At 30.2% G+C, this 26,703-nt stretch overlaps 3 protein-coding genes across 6 annotated transcripts in view; 2 read left to right on the top strand and 1 right to left on the bottom strand.

The window, feature by feature from the left end:
- Positions 1–2,422: 2,422 nt before the first annotated feature.
- LOC119602626 (protein FAM122A) lies at positions 2,423–5,112 on the bottom strand. Its single transcript, XM_037954244.1, has one exon. It carries the CDS (start codon positions 4,935–4,937, stop codon positions 3,534–3,536), a length of 1,404 nt encoding a protein of 467 aa, XP_037810172.1. The 5' UTR covers positions 4,938–5,112; the 3' UTR covers positions 2,423–3,533.
- A 2,312-nt stretch (positions 5,113–7,424) lies between these two features.
- Positions 7,425–10,052, top strand: LOC119602650 (protein C12orf4 homolog). The gene is made up of 5 exons (XM_037954281.1): positions 7,425–7,705; positions 7,772–8,477; positions 8,551–8,692; positions 9,112–9,617; positions 9,677–10,052. The coding sequence occupies exons 1-5, from the start codon at positions 7,519–7,521 to the stop codon at positions 9,795–9,797; spliced, it is 1,662 nt and encodes a 553-aa protein (XP_037810209.1). The 5' UTR covers positions 7,425–7,518; the 3' UTR covers positions 9,798–10,052.
- A 2,095-nt stretch (positions 10,053–12,147) lies between these two features.
- The window catches only part of LOC119602481 (ETS-like protein pointed), a 185,267-nt gene continuing 170,711 nt past the window's right edge, over positions 12,148–26,703 (top strand). Inside the window, exons 1-2 of one of the 4 annotated variants that reach the window (XM_037954042.1) lie at positions 12,157–12,484; positions 12,634–13,019. The gene's annotated coding sequence lies outside the window, so the exon portion shown is untranslated. Of the gene's footprint in view, positions 13,020–15,050; positions 15,480–26,703 lie in introns of those variants that run through there. The other 3 variants (XM_037954028.1, XM_037954033.1, XM_037954052.1) reach the window with 3 other exon arrangements.

Below are 26,703 nucleotides of genomic sequence, written 5' to 3'. Positions count from 1 at the left end.
AAACCCAATGAAATTTACATAAGCGTGTCATTGAAAGAATGTGGTTTATTTTTGACATCCAAATATTGGATTTTTGCCACACTTTTTTGCTGGGTAGCGCAACTGAATGCTGAAACGTAATCGAAATAAATATGGGCATTTCCACCGAAAAGTATATTTTTTGTCACATCACGTCACGCACATTAATTGCCTATATCTTAGGACCATTTCTTTTGATTGGTCGCCATTTTATTCTATGAATAGAGCTATTAGAGCTCTTCATAAAAATATAAACAATTTAAAAATATAAATGTTTTTTCCCTTGATACATACATATATGCAGTTAATGGTGTGTGACGTGATGTGACAAAAGTAGACTTTTCTGTGGAAATGCCCATACGTTTTCTATACAATTTATTTCCCAGTTAGGTAGATGTTTTAAGATTTGTGATGATCCATTCCGTTTTATGTTGGAAAACCTTTTTTAGATCGTTTGTTGTTGCTGGGGTTGACAGCCCTTGACCGATAATTTCGAGTCATTTCGGTACGTACAACCGGCCGCCGGGAAATGTAAAAATTAGTTGAAGGGTTTGCATTTAAAAATAATACCAGTTCTAGCCGAGCGAATAATAGATTCTGAGATTCAAAATAAGATAAAAATTTATAAATTAAAATTTTCATTAGATTTTTGATATTTAATTTACTGGGGAAGATCTAATATGTATGTATATTGGCTGAGATCTATAATGGATCAATGGGATTTAAAAACTTTCCCTTTCCGCTTCTATTTGAATGGACCAAATTTTATGGACATTTTTTAAAAAAAGTATGGCCTGATGGTTTCTGGGTAGTTGGATTTCTTATTATGCCATTCTATATACAGTGCTGACTTTTTAAACAAAGGAAAAAAACGATACACAATACAAAACAATGATCTTAATGAGATCTTGACTCAATTACAAATCATAATCTACAGAATTTGGAAGAGAAAAAGCGAAAGTACTAGCTTTAAAGCTCGTGATAGTTAACTTGATGAACGCAAAACCATTCGACGCAACGAGGGGTGAATTAAAATATTGGTAAGGGAATCCCATAAGGCCTCTTAGAATAATGGAACGGTATGGGGTAACCCTAACGAGAGCAGGAAGAGAAGCCTCCTCAAAATTAAGTTTTAGGTTAGTACGTATGGTACGTATTCTGAGTGGATATACAGGATTACGATCACAGTTATAAAAATTTGGATATGTGGATTCAGACGAATGTAGAGAGGACAGTAAAATTCCGGATCACTTTCTTTGCCATTGTCAGGCTTTTGTTGAAGTCAGATCTAAATATCTTGAAATTGATATTATTCTTGATGTAACAACATCCCTCATATGCACTGATTTGAAAATTCTAAGGAATTATGTCCAGTAAAATGAGTTTTTGAAAATCGGACAATAATACATTCACTATACATATAAGGTTTTTATGTTTCCCAACAAACATAGTTGCTTAGGTGTATATCTTCTGATTTAATGTCCTCCCACCCTCCTAAACACAAACCTAACACAATACTTGGAAGTAATCGTTTTTGCCGAATTTTATCCTAATACCATTGTTTTTAACAGTTTTATTTTGACAATAGTCTTATTTGTTGCCAGTTATAGACCGATCCTCCTAAAATCTGGTCAAGAGATGTTGAATTTCGTATGCCATACTCGTATTTTCGAGACCGTTAAATTTTGTGAGGGGGTGATATATGGGGATTAAGAGGCAAATGTGGACTGATGTTAACTATAGTTTAGAGTATAATTTTTGGGTCCATAAATTAAGTGCAAATTTTTATTGTTATTATTGTATAATCAAGAAATTTATAGCTATTTTATATTGCATTTCGGGTGGCCTTTTGTATGGCTGCAATATATTTTCCTTTTGTTGGAAGTCCTTCTCTTATTAATAAAATTTTCGGTTAATACAGTTGTTTGGCCGATTGGGTAGATCATTGTCTGTCTATATTGGATCAATTTTTCATTAAACAAGATTAACATTTTTGCCGGATTTTACTAAAAATTTGATTCGCCATTGTTTTTATTTTCTTTCAGTAAAAAAAATCATTAAACATTTCATTAAAAAACAACCACAACTTGATACTACAATGTAATATTTTGATATACAAACCTTCATTCTGAACATTATTAATTGTTCTGAAACTTCTTCATTAGCATATTATGAAAACGATTTTTTTTTAAATTACATGAAAACAAATCAATTTATTGTGTTGGTTTTAGTTTTTAATATTTGATTAACATGGTATTTTGTGTTATTGTTTTTTTTTTCTTCATTTGTTTTTAATTTAAAGGTTTACTAAAATTAAGAAACCTTAAAATTGATTAGGTTTAACATAAATTAGAAACATACAAATATTAAAATAAAATAAATGAAGTGAAAATAATAATTCACGGGCATACATAAAACAAAATGTGTAACTTAACAAATATAATAATGGGATTTTACAAATCATGTTTTGTAAATTTAAAGATGAATTACTTAATACAGGATTTTTAATATATTTAACTAGAAACTAAAAGAAAATTAACATTATACATACATACATACTAAATATAAACAAATAAAATTAATATTAATAATAATATAGTTAAGTATATTTAATATTTTTGGGGTATATTTATTGAATTATGTTTGTTTTTATTTATAAAAGGTAACAAATAAAAGCGTATCAGTGTCTTGCATTTTTTAAATCGTTTAAAGAGAGCTATCGAATATAAAATCTTTAATATAGTTTGAAATAAAAAACCTTATTATGTTAACTATGAAATCGGGATGCGCTTAAAAATATTTTTATTTTTGTAAAAATTTAAATTTTAGTAAATTTTTTTGATTTCAGAAATATATTTTACGAAAATCTTCTAAATAAATCTTTTGGTTTTAGTCAGATAATATCTATTAAGATCGGTTCATATATCAAGAAACTTCTTTAAAAATTGACTTAAGATAATTTTCAATTTTAGAAGATTTTAAATTTGACGAGCACATTTTTTAAAGTTAGATTCTTTTACTGAACTGAGCCGATTTTTTCAATCTTGTCTTAAAATATTGAACAAAAATTTCAGCACTTAGTTTCGATATCGAAATTTTATAAAGCCGTTATTGTATTGCAACTAGATAATCAATACAAATAATTATTTAAAAACTGATAGGCTTTCATTTGTTAGCTAATTATTAGGTTAATTGAATATTTATATCATTTTATCAATCAATACTTTTTATATTTAAATTTTAAATATCAATTCAATATTCATGTATCAAAGATAGCGAGAGAGATGAACAAATGATTTCAATGATAAAAATTTTAACTTAAAATCAACTGTTTCATAGATTAAAGAGAAAAAACTTATAATTTTGAAATCACTTGCACTCCTCCCTGTCTATTTGTAGAACATCACATTCACATTTACGCTTAATTTTGTTTGGGATTATAATAGGTTTTTTAAATAAAGGCTAACTAAATTCTATGTATTTTTGTTTTTTTTATAATAAACATCAACACTTGCTTACATTTTTTCATCCATAACTACTGCTGGATTTGTGGTGGTTGTGCTAGTGACCATAGGTTCTACTAACATTTTTGTACAAGCCTCCATATTAACAGGTGTGGTGGTGTCTGGCTTTAGGACATCCATTAGGGTAGATTCATCCTGCATGGCTGGTATAGCCAATTTGTTGGAAATTGAGATGGTTTCTTCCAGACTGCTGCCAATACTCATGGGTTCACTATTGCTAGACACCAGAGAATTTGACGATGCCGAAGAAGACGATGACGAAGAGGAGGAGGATGAAGACGAAGAACAGTGAGCGCTTACAGCTGCAACTGTAGATTCTATAACATCACTGCAAGATGAAGCCGACATGGGTGAGGAACAAGCAGAATTTGTGTTTGTTGTATTATTGGTGCATAGTTTTGATATCAACAGTTTAGGTGTAATACGTCCGTCATAAGTACCAGTACCCGAATCTGGACTGGGGCAAACAGAACTCGATGGTGATTGGCATATGGGTGAAGAGCCACGACTTTCGCAAAACATTTTCTTTGCCGGTGGCTGGGAGTACAAAGAGCCCCACGAACTGATCGAAGAACCCTCATCCAACTCGAATTTTCTCTTAACCGGACCCAACTGTGAGGGTCTTATGGCTATGGGTGACATAGAGCGGCGTGTTGCAAAGGTACTGCGACGTGTAGGAGATGGTGACAAACCATATGGAAGACGTAAATTAGTACGATTATTGGTAGGGCTAGGACTGGAGCAACTATTACCGCTGCTCATGCCACCACTCACCATAACCTGTAAAGGATTAGTTAATTCATCGGAAGATTTGCAAGACCAATTCTCAGCTACTAAGGATAAATCTTCCCAACTCTGTGATATTTGTATGGCCGAATGAACTTCTCGCTCATGGGTTACCTCACGCATATTTAAGCCATCAACGCATTCTTCCTGTCGCAATTGAGAAATACGTGGTGTGACGCAGCGTGATGAATCGGATCTGCCTCCAGCATTATTAACACCTGCACTACTTGTGGGGTTTAAACCTGCTGTGGTGCCGGAGGCTGGTAACCCCCTGGCTGGACTATAACTAGCCGAATAACGTCTTCCGCGTGGTGCAAATATATTAAAAACTGGTGCTGGTGATACTTCCCTAGATGGTGGCTGCGACCTGGGTATTGGCACACTTAAGCATCTTTTTAAAGCTTTCGACGAGAGTGTTGCTACATTCGCATTCTCACCCATTTGATTTGTATTACTATTTATATTTATAGCCGTTGCACTAGCACCATTAGCTGCTTCTACTACTGATGGCAAGACCACAACTTGCATTTCTGTCATAGTTTCATCCGTTTTATTTTTACAATCTTTTTGTTCTACGCCTTCATTCGATGGCTCTAAACTTACTTCCATATCTGTTCTGTCGATATCTGTCGTGTTTTATAATAAATATTTGGCGATTTGTTGTTTTTTTATAGATTTATTTTTTCGGTTTGTTAAAAAAAAGTGTTTTTACTTAATGATTTTGCCTGCCACTCTGTGTTTACAAGTGTGGTTCTTGATTTTTTCTTCTTTCTTGTCAGGGTTCGGAAAAACGCCCTATGTGTTGTAGATTAAAATGAAGGCGAGAAAGGATAATAAAAGGGTTGCCAACACACCTTTATAGGGAAAAGGAATCTTAAAATAGTAATCAAGTCTTTAGAAAATAATTTAATTAATTCAGTATTAAATAATCTGTATAATTTTGTGTTCAAGTTTTAATTGTCCGTAAAAAATTAAACACATATTAGTAAAATTGTTGTAGTTTTCGGTTTTATAGAGAAATTTTAAAAATGTATTTAGGTTTTTCGATTCGTTGCTATATGTTATTGTTTTTCAAGCTACTTATTGGTCTTTAAATTATTTAACAATAGTAGATATTGGATAAAATATTGTTTACCAGAAAATCATAAAAATTTTGACTAAGTCTGCCATAAAATAGTGGTCGTAGACCCATAAGAGTTTTTATATATAAATATGTATATTATCAGTCCTTAATAAATGTTAATCTTTCTTAAAGACAGGACATGTGAGGTAATATATTTTTATTAAGTTAGTTAGTTTGAAAGGAGGATTTATATACATCTAATCCGAAGAAATACACCTAGGTCTCTATCGGGCCTGTTGTGCGCTCCTTAACCAATGCCAGTGTGGGAATCGAACCCACCACCTCCGGTCTAATAGACTAGAACACTAACCACTAATGTACCGGTCACATATTTTTATTAAAATTAAAACAATATATCTATTTGCCCGTCCGCCATTAAGTATTAGCAAAAAATGTATCAGAGCTTAAACGAAAAGTAATATAAAGCTTATATTTGGCAGGAGTATAGTTTTGTTGTAGCTTGTTCTGTTAGATATAAATCTCTTAATTATTTTCAAATGTTTAATTTAGTTTTTAAAGTCTAATATAAGATTAAATAATGTTTGCATTGAAAAAGAAAAAAAAAAAGAATAGGGCTTGTATAGTTTCGAATAATAAATACATACATTTTACAACACTATAAGTAAATTAAATGACACAGCTAACTTTTTTAAACGGACTGAGGACTTTTCAATATTTGGAAAAAAATTAAAGAAAAAAATCACTTATACATACATTTGTTTTGACAACACTGTTGTACGCAAAAATGTAGGCTTATCAGACTATAGCAAACTAGTTTGGGGATTTAAAAAAATCCCCATAGGAAAGAGTACATATTTTAATTTTTTTATATAAAAAAATTAATTCAATTTCAAACATACAGATTTTTTCAAACATTTTATTTTTTTACAAAAAATTAATTTTGTAATCCAATTTGTAATAGATTGAATTCTAGCACAAATTTTATCTTTTAGATGGAATGTAAAATTCAATAGGAATCAAAGCTGTAATCATTCAATTTGAAATAGATTAAAATAAAGTTTTGTTTTATAAAACATTTTGTATATTGAACATTAGTTGTGTTTTGTTGCTAACGTTCAAAGGCAATTTCATATAAATTTAAAATTTATAAACGTTAGGAGTTAACGTGTAAAATTATACAAGTTAATTTTAACGTCGATAAAAGTGCTACCAATTCAAAAATAAAAATACAAATATTAATGTGTTTATGTCAAACAATAAAAAAATATTTTAAAATAAAATTTAAATAAAAAAAAAAATATCAAATAAAAAACCCTTTTTTAAGAAAATGTAAATAATTTCAAGATTTAGCAGATTTCTTCTGTGGAGTGATGCCAAGTCAGGTAATGTTCGTTTTGTTGCTAACTTTAAGCGTTAACACTCATTGATAGCAACAAAACACAACTATTGTATTAAAACATTTCTTTTATTCAATTAGTAATAGAATACTTTGAGAGCACGAATGCGGAGGAAATCTTTATTTATTCATTTTGTATTGTGTCACAAAGCAATTTCAAGTGAATTTTGACAAATAGATTACAAGAGTACGATTACTAAATAAGAGATCTCTCTGAAAGATTAAAATATAGATCTTTTCGTCTCCACATAATCCATCCATGCTGATGTTGAACTTTTAAAAAAGGAGGAAATGTTTTTCTTGATACGAAGAAGGTGAGCAGGTCTTGCATTTTTAATTAATTATCGTCTGCTAGTTATTTATCCATTATATTTTATTCATATTTGTTCCATTTTCAGAATATTCTCAATTTTTTTTTAATGTTTTACATTTTTATAAATTTTTTAGTTACAAACTCAATTTAGTAATTTTGCTATAAAACAAAGAAAACGTACTTTTAATACTCTTCAACTTTTATAAAACCGTTAAAATTTGAAAATAAAAGCAATCCGAACCCTGTGTTTACATCTCTGCGCACTGTCAACAAACAGTTGTCGAACAGCTGATAATTAATTATAATTAAAACAAAATTTAGGGGTGTTTAGCAAGTCAAACGTCTACACAACACTGTAAATTAAAATTAAAATAAATAAAATTTATAAGATCATAAAATGGTTGAATCTTTGGAAGCTGTCACCACAAAACGATTTAACTATTCCTATCAAGATCATGAGGGGAAAAAACAAGAAGCTTCCCTGGAAATAACCATACCACATGAAGATGAATGTCTGGAGGAGCTGGTAACGCAGATATTAAGTCAAATGGATCCCATGATGCGTTATTTGGATGAAAATATTGGTAAGTTTAATTTGTTAAAATAAATTTTATTATTTTATTAATGTTTTACTAAAATTTCCATTAAAGGCATCAAAAAAGCTTTGCAAGAATTTATTGATTTTGAAAATCAAAAATTTAAAGACGAGTATGCTGAATGCCTATTGGAAAAGGCCCGGAATAATGAAATTGATGTTGAGGAAATCATACGTGATACTGAAAGACACTACAAAGATGAACTAATACAATTTGCTGATCGTATAGGACCCACAGATGATGAAATATTTGCCCAAAGTTTTCACCGCCTAGTGCATTCCTCTTCTCTGGAAGATATATTGAATAAAGAACGTACATATGCTAAAGTCATAGCAAATATGAACACACAAATGGATAAAGAAGTGGAAACTCTGAATAACTCACAACAAGAAGAAATGGAATCGAAAATAAATCAATTAGATATCACTACCACATCTGAGGATATTAACAATTTACTGGCACAACAGTATTCCACGCAGAATTATGTACGCAAGCGTTATGAATCGGAATTGGAGGCAAAGCGTGGTCATCAAAAGAATGAATATCGTAATTGGATTACTAGTCAAGTTTCTGAATTGTTTCAATCATCTCCCGTGGCCACGCCACTAGGTAATCGTTCGTCTATGTTTATATCGCAACAGCCTTCAATGGAGGAAAGTTTTACCATACATTTGGGTTCACAACTAAAGCATATGCATAATATTCGCATATTGAGTGCCAACGTCAATGATTTGTGTAGTCCTTTGCATGCGGATGAGAGGTAAAAGTAAATGGATTTAAATTTCAAGGTTGTTTTGATTTTTTTTAAAGTTTTTCTTATGCTGTTTTAATAGCTTAAATGGTTTAAATATGGCTTTGGGTTTGTATTCGAGTTCTTTGTGTGGTGTTGTCGTCTTGACACCATCTATACAAGCTCAAGCTAATAAGGATATTATTAAAAATGCCAATATGTCAACGGAGTTTCATTTTAGTCAGGTAAGTTTATACATTTCAGTCAATCAAGTTTTATATAGTTTCCTAGAAAATCAAAATTTCAGAAATGGAAAATTTTACAAAAATCTTCAGATTTTTCCCGAACTTCCCAATTTTATCAAAGTTCTGAAATTGTTAAAAAAAATGGAATGTCACAAGAAATCCGAAATTTTAACAGATTTCGAAGTATAAAATTGTGTAAAAATTAAAATTTAACCAGATTACCGGAATTTTTCCAGAATGTCGATTTATCATTAGAAAATCTGATTTAAGGAAAAAGTCCAAATTTTTATTAAAACTTGAAATATAGTTTTAAGATTAAATCGAAAAAAAAAAATCGACAAATACCACAATTTCGAAATTTTAACCCAATTTTGAAAATAAAATAGATGTTACTCTAAATTATTATTTTATTTATTCAGATCGACGACCAATTGGAGAAAATTGAAGAACAAATACGTCAACTTAACCTTAGCAATAATTCCTCGACGCCAAGTACAAAAAGTTTAAGTACCGCTAGCACCGACATTAGTATTGCCAGCGGTGATGAAGGTATTACGCATTCCATACACAGCAGCGCCAGTAATTCCCCCGTCAAGACTAGTGCAAAACTAAAAACTGGAGATTTTTTTATTACCAAACATTCCAATCTCTCGCAATCGCATGTTATATTCCACTTGATCTCGGATGAACCTATCAATAGTCCAAGTGAAATCAATTCACGTCATCCAGTTATTTTGGGTTTGCGTAATATTTTAAAAACTGCCAGTAGACATGATGTAACGACTCTAACAATACCGGCTCTGTTGAGACATGAAATGTCTGAAGATATGACCGTACAATGGTGTATGCGTAGAGCGGAGTTGGTATTTAAATGTGCCAAGGGATTTATGATTGAATCAGCTTCGTGGGGTGGTGCAGAATTGAGGTAAGTTGGCGTTTTTAATGCTATTTTGGAGATTTTTATAATAATCATAATTTTTTCAGTACTTTGCAACTTTTATTGCCCCATGATATTTCGGAAGATTTATTTAACACTTTGGCCAGCATGGTTCCAAATGTTTTTCGTGTGGCAAATCCTAAAATTTTGGTCGATAATAGTAAATAAGTTAAGGAAAATACTATTTATAATTGTGTATTAATTAAATGTGATGTTATTAAATTCAAAATTATTATACTTATATATATTAATAATGTTTAATTCATTAAAATTATATAAAATAAATCATAAAATTTATACATTTAAAGTAAGAAGATAATCTCAATTCGGAATTATTAGAGTGATTTTCTCATATTTCCCTTAAGGATATACATAAATGTAAATAAAATAAAATTCTGAGCTGTTTTTATAACTCAACATTAATGTGGACAAATGTTTTTTTTTTAATAATTTTTTGTAAATTTTCTTTTTGCAAACATTTAGCCATTTGATCAAACATGTCATTTTAGCCTATTTATAGATTCAGGCTTGGTAGTAGTCATTTGACAGTTTGCATTTACATGCAGATAATAATGATAATGATGTTGATGACGATGATTATAGACTGTGAATTTAAAACACATTTGTTGCACGTGTTGTATTTTTTAGTTTTTCTGATAATATTGCTGTTTTATTTTATTTTTTAATTCGTATTATTGTTGTTCTTTGCTTTGCTGGTGGTGGTAGTTTTATTTTGTTCGTGTATCTTTATCGAATCGCATTTTTTTCTATCTAGTGATTTGTTGCTATTTTATGTGTGTACAATGTGCACCAGCCGTACACCGCCAGCCTTTGTGTTCCTTTTGAATGACATTGTATTATGTTCATCTTGATTTTTATTTAAATCTTCCCTATTTCTTGGCCACTTTGCTTTTTTGTGCCAGATCATTAATTAGACATTTCGAGTTTTTATTCGCAAAGTGTTTTGAAGTCATAAATGCTAAAAATGTTTGGGCGATTGTTTTGTATTATTTTCAAAGAATATTATTGTCAACTTGGAATTTGTTTTAATGAGTTTACAGTTTTGAAAGGAAATTAGAATGATCTAATGACAAAAAATTTTAATAAAAAGAATGTTTGGGAATGATATGGGAAATTGCAATAATTGAATTTGAAATAATTAATCATTAAAGGAAGTGAAAATTGTTTTAGATTTTTGTTTAATTATTTAGATTATAGTTGTTAGTTTTTATACCGATTCAGAAAAAAAAATGTTTTATTGTATTTTTTTTTAACTACATGGTCTCTTAATTGTTCTATTCCCATAGTTATTGCAAATACAAAATACCGGGGCAGATTTACTGCATACCTACTTTGATATCGCAATTAAGATAAAATGTACTAGATTTCATATTCGATATCGAATGCTATCATCTCAAAAAGGAAAATTATGAACAATTCGGTAATACGGTCCAGCCATCCGACTATATTACACGGACTTTGATAGAGTTTTCAAAGTCAGTATACCTTCCAGGATCGAGTGGTGTAGGGGTAACCTACTGAGCGAATATATCACCAGAATCTTTACAGATGGTTCTAAAAATGAACTGCGTTATTGGTTCTGGTGTCTTCTGTGAAGAAGCGGAGGTAAGTATGTAAATCTCACCGTCTTACATGACCTCAATGTTCACGGCAACATAAGAATTTTTGCCGATAGTCAAGCGGCACTTCTATCACTAAACTCACTAAACAACCTACCCATTAGTCAGATAATACAAGAAGGATCTATCAAGACTGGGTCGCCTGACCGACATTACCCTTGTTTGGGTCCCAGCGCATGGGGAGTACTATAGAAATGAACAGGCAGAAGAGCTTGCCAGAACGGGATCTGCAACGCCTTTTCAGTAGCAACTCCTCAGTATCCTCAGGGGCCAAGTTATTGTGGCCTCCTTCAATGAGAAGAAGGCGGGATATATCGAGGTTGATAGCAGTAGTAACAGGACAGTGGGCTTGGGCTCCCCTTCAATGAACACTGTCGCAGTTGCAAAGACAGGGAAAAGGAGGAAACGGTCTTCCATCTTCTGTGTGAATGCCCTGCTCTATGTTGCAGTTACTTCATATCTAACCTTGGTGATATGAACTACCATTTTAAACCATCCAACCAATAGACTAGACTATAATATATAACAGCACAAACGCTTAATACCCTCGCCGCATTGGTGGTGTAGGGTATAAAGATAAATTATATTTTAATTTATCTGAAGTAGGGTACCACAGACAAGTGGTTACCCTTTCATTATACTATTTAACACGTTCATATGAATTTTCTAAATTCCTCTATTGTACATCCTTCGAGTTTTCATCACACAAATTAACCAAACATTTCTACGGGACACTCTACCGTGCATACTCATGTACACAAACAAATTGCAATTTAAGAGAGAAAATATACAAATTCTCTCTTAATATCATAAGATCTTTAATAGTATGAGTGAGTTAGTTAAAGGCAAAATAGATTTTTATTTCCATAAACTTATTTAGTGGTATTTTAAGTGTGAACAAGTGTAAATCAAGGATGACAGACAATGAAAATAAACGTGTATTAAAATTAAACAATTGTTAAGCATTCATTAATTAAATAAAAGCCGGTCGGTGAAAATAATGAAACTAAAACGGCAACGACAATTCATGTAAATTGTGTTTTGAAAAGTGTTTTTGTAAAAATTATTAAATAAGTAAACGATTAAAATCTAACAACTGTTGTGTATTAAAAAAAAAAAAAACAAGCAGGTCGCTAAAAAAAAGAACTAAGCTAAAACGAAAACTCTTCGTGTGAAATTGGTTTAATATAGGAGTTTACATAAATTATTAATTAGGTATAATGTTTATAATGTGAAATTGTATATTGAAATTATAAGATAAACAATTCTGTTTTTCTGTTTTCCATTCTATATTTCTTATTTACTTTTCAGTTTTTTTTTGTATATTGCAAAAATTATACTCTCACTTTTCATGGCGTTATCAGTGAAAAAGCAATGAAAGAAGAAATACAAATACAAATATTAGCCATTAAAAAGTAACAAATACAAGAACAATTCTTTCGCACAAAACAAAAAACGAGATAAAAAAAGAAAATAAGCGGCAAAAAATTATATTCACACAAAATTTATAAAAAAAAAAATAATAAATAACGAGTATAGTGTTGCCATAGTTTGTGTAAATAAAAAATAACGGTTTTAACAGTCGCTTTGTAAGAAACAGACCAATAAGATAATTCTTATTGGAAAAGTGGTTTCAAATTTAATGACTTAAATAAGAATTTGGTGTATAATTTGGATATACAAATTTGCTCATAATCTGGCGTAAAAAAATTAAAATATAAATTGGATTAAAGTATAAAATTGTTGAAAGGTAAGTGTATTTTTGTTTATTCGTCCACTTAATTTGTATTTATTTTATATAGGAAATGTAGGTTTGTAAAAACTTTTGATACATATTCGACAGTTTTTTATCCATTTTTAGCTGCTGAAACCGAATCTGATATCAGTTTTTCTCCATCACCCACAATTTTCTAGCAAAATTTAGTTCATATATTACGTTTAGAGGCTCAGTTAGTTTCTACGTTCCGTTCCGTGACGGATCAGCTGATTCGTGTTTTTCATACAAAATCACAACGGCACTAACGACTTACACAGCTTTTCGTAAGCCAAAAACAAATCAGCTAATTCATCACGGAACGGAACGTAGAAACTAACATCTTCATTATATATTTTTCCTGAGTTCCAACATAATATTTCAATTGGGTTTAAAAAACTTCCCAATATTGCAAAGCTTATGGGTTCACAGTTTCTATTTTACTAAATCGATTTACTAAATCTTCAGATGTATGTTTCCTATTAGATGGAACTTTTTTATTTTGAAAAGGTTTTATATAAAATGTATAACAATAAAGAATTAAGACTAATTTTAAAAAATATTAGAAAAAAAAATTTTCTCCGAAATCCTTAATATTTAAATATTTGGTACCGCTAATTTGTGGAAGATATTGACCAAATTTCTTTACATTTTATACTCTTTTTTATTGTCCATGAGTCACATAGAGATTTTCTCCAAATTTTAAAATTTGTTTAACAAAATTGTTAAAAGTTTCAAACTGAAATTTTGAGACTGCCGTCTGAAAGTTTTTCCATTTATGACTATACCCTAAATATGATTTACATTATCTAATAAAGATAAAATCTCACATTTCTATATTTAATAGCATATTTCCCAAAATGTGCTAAATGTTTTGAAATATTTCTCATTTAAGTGTTTTGTGACTCTAAATGATCTGAAGAATTTATAATAACTTTTAAAATTTTTGACCGATTTTTGTGTTTTATATGTATGTATCTTCTTATTGGTACGATAATTGAATATATAGTCCAGAGCCGTCCTAACGTCAAAATTTTTTTTCGAATACACTTTTATAACTTAAGTCTAGACTCTAGAGACAGAGACGGTCAATATTCGTAATTTATGTAAAATTAAAAAATATAATATTTAAGACACAAATGAGTATAAAATTTTAAACACATCAAGAAATACCCAACGACATTTGTGTAATAAATACAAACTAATTGGCAACTCTGATTCCATCACTTCTACTAACTGAGTGCGTAAACAAGAGAGTGTGTGGGATTTTAATGAAAACAATTAAGAGAACTAAACACTCTCTTATGTAGATTTTTAGTGATTTGTTTTTATGAGGTTCGTTTCTGAACTATGAGAGTGTAATAATAAAATCAGTTGATAATGAAACTCTCACAAAGTTAAATGTGAGGATTTTTAAAGCCGCTAAAAACATAAAAATATTTTGAAAAATTTGTTCTGAAATAATATTTTAAGTAAAACAAAAATAGAAAGAAAGAAGAAAAAAAAAAAAAATAAAAACAAAAATTTGCAAAACAAATGAATGTATTGAGTTTTAAAAATATTCTAACGAGTGCAATTTCTTAAGAAAACGTAAAAGAAAACACAAGATTTTAAACAAAAATATATACATATAAAAAACAAAATAAAATAAAACACTTTAAATCGTGGAAAAATAAACGTGTGAAATTTAAATGAAAATAACGCAATTATATTATTTTCTATTACAAAAATAGATTTTGAAGAAGAAGAAAAAACAAATTCTCAAGTGATTTATAACAAACAAATTGTGTTAATAAAATTAAAGAAAATATAAGAAATAAATATAAAAATATTTATAAGAATCATTCAGCTATTTGAATATTAAATAAAAGTGCAATAAAATTTATTAATGATGTAAATTTTAGCAACAAATTTTTTTGTTTGACGTATTAATAACAAAGTGCCTTAAAATTTATTGAATTAAATTCATAAATTTATTGTTTTTTTTTTTTCTATACATAATACATATTTCTAATCAAATTCTGCTGCCTACAATAAAATCTTTTATTTTTATTTAATTTATACTATTAAATTTTTTAACCAAAAAAATATCAAAATAAATACAAATTTTCATTTGAAATAACAACAAACTGTAAAAAATAACAAAAATTCATACTACCACGCAGTTTTTTTATTTATGTTGAATATATAAGTGCAGTGTATTTTCATGTGGTTGTTGTTATTATTATTATTTAAGAAAACAAACGACAACAACAAATTTTGAGTGCTATAAACCAAAACAAGCAGAAGAAAAAAATCATATTTTTGGTTTTTCTTTTAAAGCCGTACAAAAAATATAAGTAAAACAACAACAAAACAGTAACCATCAGGCCTTAGTTCCAAGCATTTGCCGTACATTGATTTGTTTTTTTAACCGTGTTTCCATTAAATCGGCCGGCCAATGTTTTAAAAACGCAGGTAAACAAAACAAAACCTTCATCTTCCTCTGTTTTTGTTTTTTCTATATTTTGGCTTTTTGGTTTCTGGTTTTCAAAAAAAAAAAAATATTTTAAAGATTTAATTACCACTTGAATTTTAGTCGGTGTTTTTTTTTGGCTTTGTATTTGAAAACCTAATATTAAATTATGAAGTTTGTTTGGCGGTTGAATTTAAATTTAAAAGAAATTGCCTGTATCGATCCTTTAAATGTTTTTTTGCATTTGTATTTTAATAAGTAAAATCTGGTTGTAGATTTTGGTGGCCTTAGGAGTTAGACTAAACGTAATAGTAAGCCCAAACTAAATTGATCTTAATTCAAACATTAGGTTGATAATTGAAATAGAACTTAAGGCAATTGTAGACACATTCCTTTCGTATTAACAAAATATTAATTTTAAAAAACAAAATACTTTTGTCCAAGTTTTAAACCATGAATATGTATGGGCGGCCAATCGGGTTGATTATAAAATTCGGTAGAGATTTTGGCTTGTAAGAAACTTACTTGTGTCTAATTTCAGTATGAAAAAAGTCATTTTCTCAGGGGGTCCTCGAATTTTTAAGACAGTAATCTGCGTTAAAGTCATTTTCTGAAGGGGGCCTTATATGGGAGGTAGGGTCAATTATGGACCGATTCTCATTAAATTCGTTAGAGAGATTTGTGCTCGTAAGAAACTTACTTGTTTCTAATTTTAGCCTGAAAAAAGTAATTTTCTCAAGGGTCCTTATATGGGGAGTAGAGTCAATTGTGGACCGATTCTCATAAAATTTGGTAGTGAGATTTTTGACTGTGAGAAACTTACTTATAACGAATTTCAGCGCTAGACTCGTATTTTTAAGCCAGTAATGGGCGTTAAAGTCATTTTTTGAAGGAGACCAGGGGTAGGGTCCTTTATGGACTGATCCCTATAAAATTTCGTAGAAAGAATTTGGCTCATATGAAACTTATTAATGTCGCTATACTCGCATTTTCAAAACAGATATGATTGTTAAAGCTGTTTTTCGGGGGGCCACTTGTATGGGGGCTATGCGAAAAAGTTGATCGGTATTGCACATTTTCAATACCAAATAAACCTTACCATAAGAATTGTTGTGAAAAAGTCATTTTCTCAGGGGGCCCTCGAATTTTTAAGCCAGTAATCTGCGTTAAAGTAATTTTCTGAAGGGGGCCTTATATGGGGGGTAGGGTCAATTATGGACCGATTCTCATAAAATTCGTTAGAGAGATTTGTGCTCTTAAGAAACTTATTTGTTCTAATTTCAGCCTGAAAAAAGTCATTTTCTCAAGGGTCCTTATATGGCGAGTAGAGTCCATTGTGGACCGATTCTCATAAAATTTGGTAGTGAGATTTTTGATCGTGAGAAACTTACTTATAACGAATTTCAGCGCTAGACTCGTATTTTTAAGGCAGTAATGGCCGTTAAAGTCATTTTTTGAAGGGGACCAGGGGTAGGGTCATTTATGGACTGATCCTTATAAAATTTCGTAGAAAGAATTTGGCTCATATGAAACTTATTAATGTCGCTATAGGTACTCGCATTTTTAAAACAGATATGATTGTTAAAGCTGTTTTTCAGTGGACCACTTGTATGGGGCTATGCGAAAAAGTTGATCGATATTGCACATTTCCAATACCAAATAAACCTTACCCATAAGAAATGTTGTGGAAAATTTCGAATCTGTAGCTATTTCCGTTCGGACTCTGTTGTGCTTTCGACAGACGGACGGACAGACATGGTTAGATTGTCTTAGAATTTAACTAAGTGTCCAAAAAGCTCTTAAAGGAAATGGTCTAAGCTTTCTTTGGAGTAAAAAAAAAAATACAACAAAAACGATCATTTTGAAACAATAGGGGAAATTAAAATTGAAAATAGGTATTTTATTCTTGAGTTAGAATATAATTTTTTTGATAGATATCATACTCGCATCCCATTATGGGTCTATAAAGCCCTTCAAGGAAATTGTATAAACTTTCATTTAAGCAAAAAAGGCCCATTAAAAAAAAAATAATTAAAAAAAAAAAATTTAAAAAAAAAAATTGTTTGGAAAGAATGAAGAAATAGCTATCTGAACTCCTTTGGACAACTTTTGCTAGGACCAATAGGTTTAAAGTTACACTTATGTGAATAAAACCCTGTATGACCAAAATGTCCAACTTTGACCCCCTCTGACTCCAGCAGTTCTTGACCGATAGAGCTGAAAATTTGTGTCTGTCCAACTATCACATAGTACTAACCTTGGTTATTTCATATCACACCACTTAAAGTCTGTAATCGTAATCTGTAGCGCTCGACTTGCTGACACCGGTATGGAGTTTGCTTTCTAGGATTAAGTTGCTCACTTACGGCCTTACTTGAGCAGAAAATAGCTTAATATTAATTGAACTAAAGAATTGAATAACTGGTAGTCTTTTTCTTAAAGAATAGTCCCCAAAATTCGACTTTAATTTACATACATAAATACATATGAGCATGTAAAACAAATTACATAAATTGAAAAAAAAAAAATAACAAGAGTTTTATTTCATAAGTGCGTGCGATCACCGTATCCAAAACAAGCGTGAGCATATCTCTTAAGGTTATTGTTGTAACACGTAATATCTTGTACATATTTAAATAATAATAATTGTTGTCATAATCCTCTAAGAAAAAAAAAACATAATAATCTTCATTAAATTACAACACATAAAGAGAACCATAATATACCTTTTCTTTTACATGTGAGAGACTTGCAGACACCTCTTCAAGTAGAATCTTTTAGTCGACTTTATTACTCTGTTAGTAATTCTTTGTAAACAAAAATCAAAATTAAAGCGGTTTTAGAGAGAGAAAAAAACTCGTCATTTTAAATCTTCAAAGGAAAAAAATCTTAGAAAAACAATTTTGTTTTTTAATTCATAAAAAATCCAGTTTTTTTATGAATGATCATAGATTTTTGTTTTATGTGGATTTAAGTGCCTCTGGTCTAAGTTTGTTTGTGTGTGTATAAAGTTTTGTGATCTATGATGACGCTTTATGCTATGATTTTAATTATATAGTTTGTGGTATAAAAATGTTTAACCTTTTTTTCATTTTAATGGTAACAACATATGGACGCACTGAGTAACACAGGCTGTCCATCTTTTGGACTGCTGCTTCAGTTAAACTGTTTGCCACTTGTATGCGCCACCACACCACTCAAACAACTAACCACTCATGATCATAAACATTAAAATTTTTTACTTTTTGTGTGTTTGTATGAGTACTTACTACTAGTTTTTTTTTCTTCCTTTAGTTAAATCAAGATAAAATTGTTTTTTTTTTTAACTTTAACTAATTTCCAACTATAATTAATTATTTTATCTTAATAACATCTGATTTGTTTTCGTAATATTAGGCCTATTAAAATCTTTGGGTTTGGCTTTCATTTAATAGGAGTCTGCACAAAAATAACATTGTTAATTCAAACTAAATTTAATGTTTTTTGTTCTTCTTTGAGATGAGATTGAAAAGATCACCTTTCTAATGGTGTGAGAAAGTTAAATCTTTGATTGTTGTAAATAATTTGATATTTTATCTGAAATTTATTAAGAAGCTGTTTAATATAATGTTAAGTAAGAGGTTTAAAATTAGTTATTTATCAACTAAGTAGTATTTATAAAGAAGCTTTTTTTTGAGATATTGCAAATCCATAAACGAAAATATTGTAGGTATAAAAAATTTTATGAATAGTAGGGTATAACTTTTAAACCTTTTCCTGAGCATTAAAAAAGTCTCCGCGGCAAATGCTTTAATGTTTTCGATATTTACTCTAAACTAAATTTAAAATTTTTTTGTTTACAATATTGGAAATTGTTCATAAGCTCGGCGGTGTATTCCTCTTCTTAATTTTTCACCTAATCCACTCTAGGTCTTCGTTATTAGAAAACTTCTGGCTACTACTTAGTAATAGGACTAATTCTGGTTATGACCCTAATGAACAGTGTTCAATTTTAAATATTAACTTTTGAAAGCTTTGTGTCCTTTTTGGGAGATTCTTTTACGTAGATATTTTTTAACCACCATAGAAAATTTTGACTTTTCATTATGTAAATCCACTAACAAGAGTTTGGTGCAAATACGAATACTTAGGGATAAAACAAAGAAAAAAGAAATGGGTTAAACAGGTTTTCTTACACACTATTACTGATCTACTCTTAAAAAGAGCAAGATGGCGAAGTGCTTACGTCCTTATTCACGGTGGTACTTTTTCAACCATTGGGTGAGCTGACTAGAAGAGTCACTACCGCTACTCTTCGTATCTTATAAGCCGGTGGTAATTATTGTATATGGTTCTGCCGGTCCATGTACAAACACTTGGCTCATGTACTCGAGCTATCAAATCTCTGACCATTGCTTAACTTCCGAGATGCAAAAACATAACTTCCGTTTACAACCGTATTCGGTAGACCGAAACACAAAGAAATAAGTCGAGGACTTTGTTCTTACTCACAGAGAACATATTGCAGTGTGTTAAATCTGGTATGAATAAAGTTAACCCTTAACATACCTGGACAAGGAAGGAAAATTCAATGCTATCATTTCTATAAGATATCTTTTATCCATCACCATTCAACCCAGCACATCTCCCATTCATTCGAAACACTCATAGAGAACAGGATGGCAAGTTCCGTATACCCTTCATCCATCCTGTATCATATACAATTAACACTCCTCTCTGGGGTATCTAATATCTCGGCAACAGTAGCGAACTTATACCCAATTATAGAATTTACCGTGCATCAGTCCTTTAACCGATATTCTCTTCCCTGTACCCCGAAGGAACCTCTACAATAACCGGTACAAGACAAAGTCCGAAACTCTGCCCTGCGGTCTACCGGTTCCCGTGGTACCTGATTATGTGATTCTCTCTGGTTCGACCCCATGTCAAATTATTCCAAGGAAAGGTCGAAGATACCTTTGATCATCACCCGGCAGTTATTGCAATCCCGGGATTGCAATAACATCATCATCATGGTTACATGTCCCCGGGGGAGTCCTAAAAAGAACAGCTGGGTGTCTGTTATCGAAATTCTTACGTTTAAGGGTTAAAACTGTGTAACAAAGGTAATATTCGAATCGTTTTTGGCAGCTAATGACCTTTTAACTAATAAACAGATTTTAAATTTTTTTAAATATATTGGAGGTAGCTTCGTTCTTTTTTTTAAATTCAGTTCTTTTAGGAAGTAATTGGGATAAAACAGTATTTTGGTGCTTACTTCTCAAACACTAAATGGTGTTTAATAATACATATGTAGCAACAAATCAAAGTGGTCCCCTTATTATTTCTCTGTCCTTGTAATATTTTATTCACACCACATACAATATATAAATTTACAGTTATTGAATGATTTAAAACCTCTGTATTTGTATTTAAAATATCTTTAGGGATGAATATCAATTTCAATCGAGAACAAAATTGTATGATCACAACAAAAAAAAACTACCTGTTTCAAAATGTTTCGACTCTCTTATTAAGAAATTCTTGTTGCTTAGTGTGTGTGTACTACTACACTTGCAATTTTTTTTTTCAAGATTCCTTTGGGAAACATAGGTTGCCAGATTTAGGAATTTATTATAATTATGAGTATTATTCGATTTAGAATGGGTTTTGGTAGGAAATGAGAAATGAGCTCACTCTCTCTGATTGGTTTTATTAGCTCTTTTATACAAGAAAACAGGAGAGTTCTCTGCTGCAGAATAATATGGAATTAGAAAGGACATTTTACATTCATAATTTGGAAGTTCTAGCTCAAAGAATTTAGAGATAAAATTTATTAGTTTCAATGTGTCGTTAAAAGAAATCTGTTGCTTGTTTTCCCAAATTTATAAAGTTTCTCTTCCATCATCTGGCAGCCTTTTTTGCAAGTCCTCTCGAAGTTGTAGTTGTTTTGTGATCTTAAATAAATTGTTTTTACTGAGATGAAGAACAAGGCTTAAAACAAAAGTCAAAAACTATCAAACATGTTTAAGGAGATTTTCTTTGTTTTATTATTTGTTCTTTTTTTTTTTGACAAGATCCCACCCTAATTCGTCTTCCACAGAGAACGCACATGTGCAAAAAATCTTTTGTTTTCATGGTTATACGAGCAATTTAACTAAATTGACATACATATAAAAACAAACTATAATAAAACATATAATTTAGGTAATATTTAAAGAAAAAAACAGAGATTCTTAAATGTATTCCCAAATCACCAATAAGGGGACCTTTTAAAAATTTTATATAAAAAATCGAATATTAAATTTGATTAAGCATCAGCCATTTCAATACTAATTTTCTCAAGAATTGCCAACTTTTAGTTAAAAATTCTTTAGTTTCTACAAATGCTAAATTTTTCTTAATTTTTAATAAAATTAAATAATATATTTTTAGCTGGCATCATGCATTACGAAAATATCTTAAAATCAAACATAATTTTTATACATTATTTATGGTAATAAACTTTTTCATTGACAACTTTTTTTTGCAAAAATAATTATGATTTATATTCATACACTTATGAAAAAGAAAGAAACAAAATCAAGAAAATCTATTTTTGACTCAACACAATTAATGGACCTGAACATGTGTACAGATAGATATAAGCGAATACATTTTTTGGGTGTTGATCTAAACCAAAAAATCAAAAAAACTACAACCACACAAACCAAAAAATTGATCTAGCATAACTGCAAATGTCACTTTTGAGTGAGTGCAGGCAGTTAAGAAGAAAAACGAAGAAAAACTCAAACCCACTAAGAAAAATAATTGTACACTTTGTATGAAAGTGTTCTTTGGTTGGAAAAGATATATAAAAACTATACATATTTTTGATATTTGGCGAATATGTATGAAAAATAATAAAAAAAAAAAATAAAATATTATACTACGTATGTAGGTCTAATAATATCATTTCAATATACCACACAAAATTAATAATATTATTGAATACTAGACGACTTTAAAAACACTTTATGGTGGACAGAAATATCAATATCTGTACACAGAAAACACTAAAAATGCGTTTTAGTTATCAAATTAATTGTATCAAGCAGATTTTGCATCTATCAAGAAAATTATAAAGTTAATTATAACATTTGTAAAAAATGATTTGTTCCAATTAAAGAAATAATCAAAACAATTAACATCAATCATTAAACATAAAATTAATGAATTCATTAATTGAATAAATTAAGGCTTTTTAAATACTTTTCACTCATCCCAATATTAAGTCCTATCACCTACCAATATTCCATATTTTGGGCTATAGTCTAAAATGTTAAAGCCTTCAGATGCCAGTTTCAAAACTACATTTTCAAACTTTTTAAACCTTTTTTAAACAAATTTTAGAAATTAAACTTAATTCTTTACTGTTATGCATTTTATATAAAACTTTTCCAGAATAGAAAATTTCAGATTAAATTTTAGTAAAATCGAATAATGTTAACCCTTAAACTGTCAAAAGATCAAAGCCAAATTATGTAATATTGGAAAACTTTCTTTAAGCCGTATTTAGTTTTAAGCCGATTTAGATAAAACTTGAGAAAAATATATAGTAAAGAACCATATTTATAGCAACATCGATAAAATCAATATAAACCCTTTTTATAATTAGAAAAATAATATTCGGTTTCAGCAACTAAAAATAGTATATGAAATCAAGTCGGATTAGTTTTTTGTTGGCCTGTGTTAATTTTCTAAATTTTTGGCAGCAAATTGTTTTAAACAAAATCAAATAAGAGGCAGTAGAGTAAAAAGAAAAAAATCTTAAACAAAAATATAAAAATTGTTATTAAATGAGCCAATTATAGAATAGCAAAGGTGTTTTATGATAATTTTATTTCATGATTTTTTTGCCATTTAATTAAAAAATATAGAAAGGACTTTGTACTGGTGATTTTTTCTTGATATTGAAATTATGAAGAGAAAATATATTATGAAGAGAAAATATATTGGATTTTAGAAATAATTTTAGAATATGTAGGATGGCAACACTAATTTTCAGTAGAAGATGTTTTATAAAAATTACATATAAAGTAGTTATAAGAATAGTTATATGACGTGGAATAGTCGGTTCTAACACATAGTGTGAAAGGGACTTGATCTAAAATGGTAAAAATTTTAAATTTTGAGCTTTTAGATTTGACTATATTTTAACCTCTCATTACTTTATACTTTAAAATTGCTTAGATCTAACCATTTGGTTTTGGTTTATGCTTTGCAAATTTCCTTCTTAACTTAAAGGTTACTTACTTACTACATATCCAGTAGTTTGTGGTGTATTAGAGGGAACGAGTTACTCAAGGTGTTTTCTAAAACTTATTTAAAACGGTTTATAAGTTTCGTCTACTCTTTAAGACCTTGGCCCGTTAACCGTCTGTCCAAATCGTAACATATATTTTAATTCATTTTCTATTTGCATTGAGATTTATTTGCACCTTTATATTAAAACAAAAACTATTTAAATTAAATAAATAATTCGTTATCTATACAAGTTTATACGTTAATAGTCATGAACTATAATTAATCATTAAACCTGAAATCAATTAATTTAATTGAAATAAAATTTAGATCGTTACAGTTGACTGAATATATGATTAGAACAACAAAAAACTTTAAATAAAAAGTAAAAATTCGCTAAACAAAAATTGTGTAAATTTAATTCACATGACAATTATTTTCCAGCGAAATGTTTAAATTCATTTGATTGCCCTTAAATCCTTCCATCATGTAATATTTCATTTTTAATTTTAAAATTTCTGTTCATTCCCCTTAAGAAAAATCAATCTTTTATTTGATAGCAATTAAAAAAAAAACAAAAACAAAGAAATTTCAGTCCCTAATAACGCCAGAAATGGAAATAAAAAAAAAACATAAAAACCTTATGAACATATGCAAACTTTAATATTTGTTGTCGGACATACTACTTTCCTTAGCAAATTTTCAAAACCCCAAAATGTTCTCATAAAATCACCCCTCAAAATAAGTCTTTTTTAAATACTACGAACGAACATGTACTGTTACACTCATAAATACTAACCTGCTGATTTTGTATCCTCCTAAGTGATCTTGTCTGGTGAGTGTGTGAATGCAGCAAGTGTTTATTGTTGTTGCTGATGGATAAATAATAAACCAATGTCCTAGCAATAACAATAACAAAAAACTGTAAACAGATAACCTCAGATACAGCACTATAAATAAAACAACTGCGAAAAGAGGGACAAATACATAAATAAAAATAAGATCAAAAGAAAATAAGACAAAAAAAAGAATATGAGAGTACATATAAAAATAACATTAACCATATTAAATACTATGATGTCAGAGATGGATCGTATGATTTTGAAACTTTATGTGGGAATGAAGCGTAAAAAGTACTTTCACTTTTTTATCAATTCTATCGGAAAGATTTTATTCGATTACCCATTTTTACTCCCTAAATTTCGAAAAATCTCTCTTTAGGGGATCTGCACGACAAAACTACTCTCCAAATATCATAATTCTAGGTTCAGCCGTTAAGACTGTCAGTAACGCGGCTACATCTGCCTACTACACCTGTTGTAAGTTGTTTGGAATGGAATGGGGACTCAGTCCAATCATAGTTGAATGGATGTATACAGCTATATTACGTACTATACTCATATATGGATCACTTGTATGGTGTACTTCATCTAAGAAGAAATTTCACAAGTTCTGAATACTACTACTTCTATAGCTGCATATAATGTTGGAGGTCAAGAACATATGGTCATGCTAAGATTTTTAGCCTACTACCTCCCATCTAAAACCAACCATCTGACATGGACTTTGGATAGAATTTTCAAAGTCAGAGTTCCTTCTAGGAGTGAGTGGTGTAGGGGTAAACTACCAAGTGAATATACCACCAGTAGCTGGGATAAGTATCTCTCACCGTCTTCCCAATAACTGAAGTGATTTTCAGGCTGAAATATTTGCAATAATGTCAGCCTTTAGGGTACTCTACGATCTCAATATTCGAAGCAATATAGAAATTTACGTCGACAGTCATGTGGCGCTTCTTTCTTTAAATTCATATACTACCACTTCTCTATTAGTCAGGCAATGCGAGAGGGATCTGGGTCACATGTCTGACATTACCCTTGTTTGGGTCCCTGCGTATAGAGACTTTTATGGAAATGAACAGGCAGATGAACTTGCCAGAACTGGATCTGCTCTTGATATCTCCAACGCCGTTTCAGTAGCAACTTCGTTAGGTAGCATCAAAAGCAGTATCCTCAGTTTCTTCAAAAGGTTGAAAATAGATGGAATAACCTAGGCGCATGTAAAGGGGCAAGTTATTATGACTTTCTTTCAAGAAGAAATGCTCAAGACACCTTATAACCCCAAATAGGCGGGATATATCGAGGTTAATAGCAGTAATATTATAACACTGGGTGCTAGGCAGACATACAAGTCGGCTTGGACTCCCCTTCAATGAATACTGTCTCAGTCTTCTATTTTCTCTGTTAATGCCCTGCTTTAGCCGCTAAGAGAAAGAGTTTTCTGGTTTTCTGATACCTGGGACTAAACTTTAGATTTATCACAGTTACAGGCTAGATCTAACTTTACAATACTACATCTGGCGTGTGGAGTGGTTCTGTCAAAACGGAGTCCCTTCAACTCTACTTGAATGTTCGCGCTCAGTAAACTATCATGATAACCAACCAACATATATAAAAAAGATAACTCAGTTCACAACGCCGATATGATCAATATCTCAACTACCGTTATGTCCATAAATTTTCCTTCCCTCCTAAACTATGCATATTATTTGTCAGAATGTATTGATTATCACTACCACACACACACACACACATCCAAATTATAAGACATACTTAAAAACATATAAAATTATCAAGTTACGAACCCTTATTTTTTAGCAAACATCTTGTAATACGATTTGTCTGTGCAACATCTACAAGTAGTAAATTGTACAAGTATCGTGTAGGGTCATGTGTTCAGCAGACATTCATGAGGCATGTAACCTTATGGGGTCACAAAAAATAACACACACACAAACATATCGTTAATGAAAACAAAAGAGAAAGATAGATACCGTTCTATATAAGTATTTATCAAAAATTTCTCAATATTTATGGATAAGGTTTGTGTGTGTTCTTTTTAAAAAAAAACTGCAATCATAATTTCTTTGTAATTATTTTTATTGCTACACACTTCGGAGCAGCA

This window comes from Lucilia sericata, unplaced genomic scaffold (assembly GCF_015586225.1).
Source record: "Lucilia sericata isolate MDLA Ls3-8-SP2 unplaced genomic scaffold, ASM1558622v1 Contig000007F_arrow, whole genome shotgun sequence".
Classification (NCBI taxonomy): Eukaryota; Metazoa; Arthropoda; class Insecta; order Diptera; family Calliphoridae; genus Lucilia; species Lucilia sericata.
Note: the sequence above shows the minus strand (reverse complement) of the source record. Positions and strands in the feature narration are given on the sequence as shown.

Bases quoted from the DNA above. Each gene is read 5' to 3' on its own strand.
- LOC119602626 (XM_037954244.1), bottom strand. From the start codon at position 4,937: ATGGAAGTAAGTTTAGAGCCATCGAATGAAGGCGTAGAACAAAAAGAT.
- LOC119602650 (XM_037954281.1), top strand. From the start codon at position 7,519: ATGGTTGAATCTTTGGAAGCTGTCACCACAAAACGATTTAACTATTCC. The intron at 7,706-7,771 runs GTAAGTTTAATT...TTTCCATTAAAG, and splicing joins TTATTTGGATGAAAATATTG to GCATCAAAAAAGCTTTGCAA. The intron at 9,618-9,676 runs GTAAGTTGGCGT...TAATTTTTTCAG, and splicing joins TGGGGTGGTGCAGAATTGAG to TACTTTGCAACTTTTATTGC.